The 7,576-nt window shown below is 45.6% G+C and overlaps 2 protein-coding genes across 2 annotated transcripts; one reads left to right on the top strand and one right to left on the bottom strand.

Moving 5' to 3' along the window:
* Positions 1-2,792: 2,792 nt before the first annotated feature.
* LOC106812852 lies at positions 2,793-4,378 on the top strand. Its single transcript, XM_014816835.1, has 2 exons — positions 2,793-2,881; positions 3,517-4,378. The coding sequence occupies exons 1-2, from the start codon at positions 2,876-2,878 to the stop codon at positions 3,823-3,825; spliced, it is 315 nt and encodes a 104-aa protein (XP_014672321.1). The 5' UTR covers positions 2,793-2,875; the 3' UTR covers positions 3,826-4,378.
* A 411-nt stretch (positions 4,379-4,789) lies between these two features.
* Positions 4,790-6,903, bottom strand: LOC106812850 (advillin-like; the record flags this gene model as incomplete). The annotated part of the gene is given in 3 exon segments (XM_014816834.1): positions 4,790-5,838; positions 6,141-6,230; positions 6,832-6,903. Coding segments are annotated over 3 exon segments (276 nt in total), but the record flags the coding sequence as incomplete, so codon positions are not given.
* Positions 6,904-7,576: the final 673 nt, after the last annotated feature.

Below are 7,576 nucleotides of genomic sequence, written 5' to 3' on the forward strand. Positions count from 1 at the left end.
AGACTTGCGTTTCGTCGCGAGCAGCTTTGTGAAAAAGTGGCTTATCAGCTCAAAAGTTGTAAACGTTTACAGGATATTTGCCCTCCTTCAGCAATAAATGTGTTTAACCGCATAACACGGAATTCTAGTAAACTCCGGCTAGCAAAAGTCCCTCGTACCAGCCGGTACTTCAATAGCCCTGTTCCGTACATGTGCAAGATGAATAACAAATTGTAAACAGGCACTGAATTTTTTACAATAGCATATGTATAATTAGTCTTTTGCTTACGCCCCTTTATGAACATTTTGTTCTCTTTGAAATAACTCTCTGGGCAACTTTCGGTTATGTGATATGTTTGATTCTTTGAATCATTGTGTCGCATTTTAATTGTAACTATTTTTGACCAAGGATCACGTTATTAAAAATTTAGTAGCATATTCTAAAGACGGTTTTTAGTTGTAGTAATATAATTTTACGAACCAACATTTTATGTGATATCAAGAGCATATAAAGAAGCCTTAATATGCTCTTGGTGATGTCTATGTCTTACCATGGGACATATATTATTGTATATATCATCAATCTCAGTTTTATACTGCCTGATGATATCTTGTTTGCAAAATTTATTTTAATTGTAACGTTGTTGACACTATTTTTGCAATAAACCTATTATCTATCTATAGATCTATCTCTGACTCTCTCTCTCTCTCTCTCTCTCTCTCTCTCACTCTCTCTCTCTCTCTATCTCTCTCGCTCAATCACTCTCACTCTCTCTCCCCGCGCTCGCTCTCCCGGCGCTCTCTCTCGCTCTCTCTCACTCTCGCTCTCTCTCTCTCCCGACACGGATTCGAATTCTTACGACACTGCGCCCTTTAATCAGTATTTGGTGATGGCAATTGCACGAAGTAAGTCAGGGTCAGTCGCTCGCTCTATCCCCATCGTTCTCTCGCACGTGCATCCGTGCGCGCGCTCGCTCTCTCTCTCTCTCTCTCTCCTCTCTTCCTTTCGCTTCTGTCGCTCAATGAGGGTTATGTCCCACTGCAGTGTACTGCCGTAGTAGCCTGGTAACCGGTCGGTATAGACCGGAACGTACCCTGATACATTGATATGGTTAAGGGTTAGATTAGGGTTAGGGTAGGGTTAGGGCTTAGGGTTCGGGTTCGGGTTAGGGAGTAGGAGGTAGGCGACTCGCTAGACTGACGTTAGTGGAGTAGGCGGGTACCTCCGGCAATATTTAGATTAGTACCAGGGGTACGTTCCGCGTTATAACGCCCACGTAGCCAGTGGTACGTTTCCGGCATACCGCCCCCCCGACAGGCGGGGACATAGACCCTCTCAGCTTTCTCCGGGGTCTTCACATCGTCCTCTCCTTCTCTCGTCACTGCTCTCTCTCTTCCTCTCGTCTCACATCGTTCCTCTCCTCCTTCCAGCTTCTCCAGTCACGCCTTCATTCTCTCTCTCTCTCTCCGCTCACTCACTCCCTCGTCGCTCTTTTTCTAACGGATCAGTCCTCCCTCTTCTATTACTATTTCCTCCTCTCACTCCGCGGCTGTCCTCTCCCTTGCCCTCTTCTCTACGCTATCTTCTAGCCCTTCTCCTAAAGGCCAACAATGGCAGACGACCAGCGCACGTCTGATTTTTGGGGCTACGCAATGGCGAGCATAAACATTACACAAGTGAGAATCGCCTTTTGCTGTTGCGTTTTCAAGTTTTCCTAAATTTAACACTTGTATAGTTCCAGACGCTGTTTTGAAGCTGAAGCCCGATCAGCAAACTGGAGCAGGTTGTCTTTTTCCAGATCATAAAAACAGCAATTTCCCTGAAAGCCTAGAATTTTTGTATCGATCGACGCCATGCAAGAGACAGCAGGCAGACAAGTTTTTTACGGATAATGTTTTTTGTCACGGTGCGATGAATCAAAAACCGTACTCTGCGATTGGCTATTTTGTGTGTGTGTGTGTGTGTGTGTGTGGTGTGTGGTTGTGTGTTGTGCGTGCGTGCGTGTGTTAGTGTGTGTGTGTGTGTGCGTTCGTGGTGCGGCGTGCATGTGTGTTGTGTGTGTGGGGGTGTGGTGTGTGTGTGTGGTGTGTGTCGTGTGTGTGGTGTTGTGTGTGTGTGGTGTGTGCTGTGTAGTGTGTGTGTGTGTGTGTATGTGTGTGTGTGTGTGTGTGGTGTGTGTGTGTTGGTGTGTGTGTGTGTGTGTGTGTGTGTGTGTGTGGTGTGTGTGTGTGTGTGTTGTTTTCTTTCTGTGTGTGTATAGGACACGTATAGTACAGGTATTATTATTCGATTAAATAACTTTAAGTGCGCTATACGTATACGCCGAACCTATGAACTAAACTACGAATTCGCGCCCATCAAACCCGCGAGCATTTCGCCTACATCCGCGTGTGCATGCACCGCGCATCAATCGCACATCCGCTCATGGAAGAAGCAACTATCGCGTCTGTGTAGAGTGCATGAGAGTTTCCTCTGTCTGTGTAGCTAACCGCGGAAACCGGTGCGGGTCTTCCTGTCTGAAACACTCGGAGATGCGCCACCGGTCTAGCACGTGGTGTTCACCCCCCCCCCCCCCCCCTGTGGTAATAGGTCCCCCTCTCCACATGAGCGTGGGCACGTCTAGCAGGCATTGCGTATTCGCATGATCAAGGATTTGATTTTGATTGCTCATGCGCAGTGTAGAAGCGGGGGGACGTTTACCATAAGAGATATATGTAAGTTGCCACACCGTCTCTCTCTCTCTCTCTCTCTCTCTCTCTCTCTCTCTCTCTTTCTCTCTCTCTCTCTTTCTCTTTCCGTTCATGAGTGTGCGTTGATCTAGCGTTATCTGCTTAGTTGTTTCGTTGGATCTTTCGCACGTTTTAAGCGGGTTGTTGCGTCCTAACGGATTCCAAAATGGTGGTGAGTTAGATGTGAAACTGTAGCGGATTAGCGGTTTTAGGGGACGAACGGAACATAGTTCGCTGAAGAGTGGTTCGGGTTTGCGCAGCTAAATGATTTCTTCCTATTAGTATCCGAGAGTTGGGATTTTCAGATACGTTAGAGTGGTCATGGAGAGAGCGCGGAGGTGTAGCTGTTGATGTTATTGTGATGTTGTTGTGATTGCCGATAATTACCCGTAAATGCCGGTCAAATGCTCATCTGCAACACACAAGTACACCGCACGCCCGCCCTGTGCACAAACAACATGAATAAGAGAGCTCTTACGGGTCATTAGCGGCAATAATATAGGCGAAATAGAGTAGAGAAACATTAAGACTTTGGTAGTAAATACGTTTCGTGTTTATTTACCTTTTTTTTATTGAGACGTTCCAAGTGCCTGTGGTTGTGACGAGTTGTCATTTTGTGTTAACGTATGGCGTGGTTGTGGCATTGTAATTATATTGGCCATTAAAGTTACAATTGACCGTTTTTCACAAGATAATCTAATTATAAATATATAGCGTTGCGGTTTCTTATTATAAGGTGCATCAATATTGACTATTAAACAATCTTTCAGCATATTTTTATCGCATTGCATCTTCGCATTTTTCTAGACGCCGGCAAACAAAATCTTCGTCGTCGCCGCGCTCCTCGCCTGCCTCGCCATCGCTCGCTGCGCCGCCTGGCGCGAGAATTCGCTACTAGACATCATCACGCAGCGTCGCGAGCCGGAGTATTACGACGATGACGATAGCAGCGACAACGTCATACCCATCATCCCCGACTACGGTCCGTGGCGATACTGGAAGCCGATCAGGAAGATCGACGAAGTCATTAACAGGCCGTCGGTGGCGTACGGAGGCGGTGGCATGAACATCTTGTTCCCTCCCGGCCCGAGAGTGCCGGCGAAGGACTCTAAGTGAACTGCGACGCTAATGCCACCTCCAGTCGCCGGACGGAACTAACGACGGAGACGATTCGTGCCAGGACGTACGCGTATGTTAGATGGGTAAAATCTCAGCGATTGTGATGGCGCGTGGCAACGTCGCGGTGATGTAACGTGGTCACTTGTTTCGTTTTACGTGGTTATTTTAAGATGCAGATATATAGAGACTGGGTGTTCTAGATCGAGTGAAGGCCCTGAATCGTCGAACGTGGCGCCGCTGTATCGTCGCTGTCGCTGTCGCAGGTCGAGTCGCTGAATCGTCGAACAAACCAAAGATGTTTTGTAGATGTTTACAATCAGTGATTCTTCATTATCCGCGTCTGTAACAGTAAATAAGTTGTGTGTTCATTGGCGAGCGTTTTCCTTCATCTTCACTACAGTGGTATTAGCTGGTAAATACGCCAGAATAAGTAATTCTATAGCTAGTCTTCTACGACGCAAAATGTAGATGTGATCGTATCAATTATCGAAAAAAATCATGTGTAAAGATATGAATCAATAAATATGATATTCATGTGAGATATGAGAAATCCACTCGTTCGCGTTGATTGGTCGTGTGACATACAGCTCTGTGGCACGGACGCAGTAAACTCATTTTACCTGCAGAAGGGGGTGTGCAGGGCAAGACCACGTGCGGTTTGCGTTCTGGCAATCGACGGTGGCTAGTTCGACATTGACCGTTGAATAGTATCTACAATATTGTCCGAGGGGCAACTGCGTAACTGCCCTCCGTCCTTGCCCTGCCGGGTTATAACCGCGAGCCTGATTGTCAAGGTCAGGTGATGTTGCAAGTTATAAACCCAAATTATTGGTCCACTCCGAAGTCAGAACGCATAGACATAATATAATCAGGTGATTTTTCATCTGCTTGGAGCCTTCTGCAGATTTGACCAGCTTGGTGATGCTGCGTGCACGGACACAGAAAGGTAACAAGAGACACATTTAAAATCATGATTTTGCGTTTTTATTCACTTAAAAAATATTTCGTAACATGGTCACTCGACACGGTAGCAAACCGTAGCATATACCGCAGAAAACCAACCGTCTTATATATCCTACATTCGTTTTTCTAAAATATCCAAACGCGTTGCCCTGGTAACAGCACAATATATGAACGCGAAGTTGGCTCGTGTAAAGACAGCTAGAGTGCAGGTTCGACAGTATAGTTTATTACCATGCAAATAAGCAGGGAGAACGAGAGGTGGAGCAAATGGGAGGGAGACAGACAGAGAGAACAGAATCTTCAAGGGGAATGTGGAAGAAGGCACACTTCCAAATGATAAAACACCAATGTGATTAGAGTTGGGGTTAAGAGATTGGGGTATGATTACGCTTAGGGATAGAGTTGGAGATTAGGTGGTGGTTAACGTTTGGGTTGCGGCTGGGTTATGGCTATAGGCCTATAATTACCATTAGAGTTTGGCATAGGGTTTTATTAAGATAAGTGTGGGCTGTGCTCTGACAGTGGAACCTTTTAAATTGTTGCAGGAAACGTCAGCATTCGATATAGTATTGTATTGTATTGTATTGATTTTCCCCTAAATGTTTCCGCTAATAACCATCGTAATAGCACCCGTTTGTAAAATGTACACCTGGATCTTTACTCCCGTATTAACCTTCCTTTGGCAATGATTCGTTAGCGGTAAGATTACGTTGAATTAATATATGATTAACGTATTCCTAAACTCTATCCTCTTTTAATCACAGCATGGAAGCTTTTATCAATCGGTTTGACGTAGTGGAAATATATATATATATATATATATATATATATATAATATATTTATTTTTTTATTTATTTATTTATTTATATTTGATATATATCATTGTACTATATCATATTTCATAAGATATCCACGATGTAACTCGCTAGCGTTTAGAATAATCCGGCTTTTTTCTTCATGTCTATACGTTTCCATTCCGGTTTCTTGTAAAATTCCTCCTTCGTCATCTGCATGATTTCCTTGAATTCGTTGTCGGACAAATAGCTCTGTGTGCGAGAAATAAAATTCCTGTCAATTTCAAATCGATACGATCGATGAGACATCGATATCCGTGATGTCCGGGAATCGTTGGGACTTCGATATATATCCTAAAGATTAATTAATTACTTAGCTAGAAAGGTTACGCACACGACTGAACGAAGTTATAGAAGCGGCCGAACAACGTTACAGAAACCACTATGGTACCATTGATTATGTTGGCTAGCAACATTGGGCTATATAACAGTAAAAACAACTGTGTATTATACACAACTCAGTGTCTAGCACGCAATGGCGCTGGAACCTTTACCTCTTTCTTGGTGGCGTCAACGCCTAGCGGTGGTGGATTCCTCACCAGATCCTCATAGCGATGCTCTGACATGTTATACACCTTCAACTCCTGCAAGTCCAAACATTAGCGTAGACACTAGAATAGTTCATTCTATACTATAGTTCGCCAATAAGATCATGTTCTTCTATAAAACTCTAGGTCGTTTTATATTTTTTTGTTTTACATTACTCGTTTTATAACTTTTCGTTTTTGTGTGTCTATTCGAATAATTCGTTCGAGGTTCTCGAAGTCACCCCTATAAATATCAAGTTCACCACACCCCAGGCCAGCGACACAACTTCTTCGCAACTAGAGTACTTGGAACACGCTCAAGACTGAGACAGTCTGTAGCACCACACTAAATACTTCTAAGGGACGGCTTACCAGGGAGTGGCAAACCAGACAATGCCTGTACCAGTACCGTTTTTCTTACCACCATCCGTTTTACTACCATCCACCGTTTTACTAACTACCATCTCGCACAGGCACGCCAGTGATTATTCAGACATATACTAACACGAAACAGGAACATGAACAGTTCCCCAGCCTTAGACGGTCTCAATACTTTAACCGGTAAATATTGACCGATCATAAGATAAGTCATAAGATAAGTTTTGCGTGTTTCGAGAGCGTGCTGTGCATTTGGCTCTCGGGTCGGGAGGCGACTTACCTCTTCCACGAATTTAATGCCGAGGTTCTCCTTCCCAAACTCCTCCTTCAGCTCTAGGAAAGACTTGCCTTCCTACAACACGCCGTCAAGCAGACAAGTCACGCGTTAGTAATAGTAGCAGCAGCAGCAGCAGCAGCAGCAGCAGCAGCAGCAGCAGCAACAGCAACAGCAACAGCAGCAGCAGCAGCAGCAGTAGCAGCAGCAGCAGCAGGAGCAGGAGCAGTAGCAGCAGTAGCAGCAGCAGTAGCAGTAGCAGCAGCAGCAGCAGTAGCAGCAGCAGCAGCAGCAGTAGCAGTATCAGCAGTAGCAGTAGCAGCAGCAGCAGCAGTAGCAGCAGCAGTATCAGCAGCAGCAGCAGCAGCAGCAGCAGTAGCAGTATCAGCAGTAGCAGTAGCAGCAGCAGCAGCAGCAGCAGCAGCAGCAGCAGCAGTAGCAGTATCAGCAGTAGCAGTAGCAGCAGCAGTAGCAGCAGCAGCAGCAGCACTAGCAGTATCAGCAGTAGCAGTAGCAGCAGCAGCAGCAGCAGCAGCAGCAGCAGCTAGCAGTATCAGCAGTAGCAGTAGCAGCAGCAGTAGCAGCAGCAGCAGCAGCACTAGCAGTATCAGCAGTAGCAGTAGCAGCAGCAGCAGCAGTAGCAGCAGCAGCAGCAGCAGCAGCAGCAGCAGCAGCAGCAGTAGTATCAGCAGTAGTAGTAGCAGCAGCAGCAGCAGCAGCAGCAGCAGCAGTAGTATCAGCAGTAGTAGTA

Source organism: Priapulus caudatus, unplaced genomic scaffold (assembly GCF_000485595.1).
Source record: "Priapulus caudatus unplaced genomic scaffold, Priapulus_caudatus-5.0.1 Scaffold693, whole genome shotgun sequence".
Classification (NCBI taxonomy): Eukaryota; Metazoa; Priapulida; class Priapulimorpha; order Priapulimorphida; family Priapulidae; genus Priapulus; species Priapulus caudatus.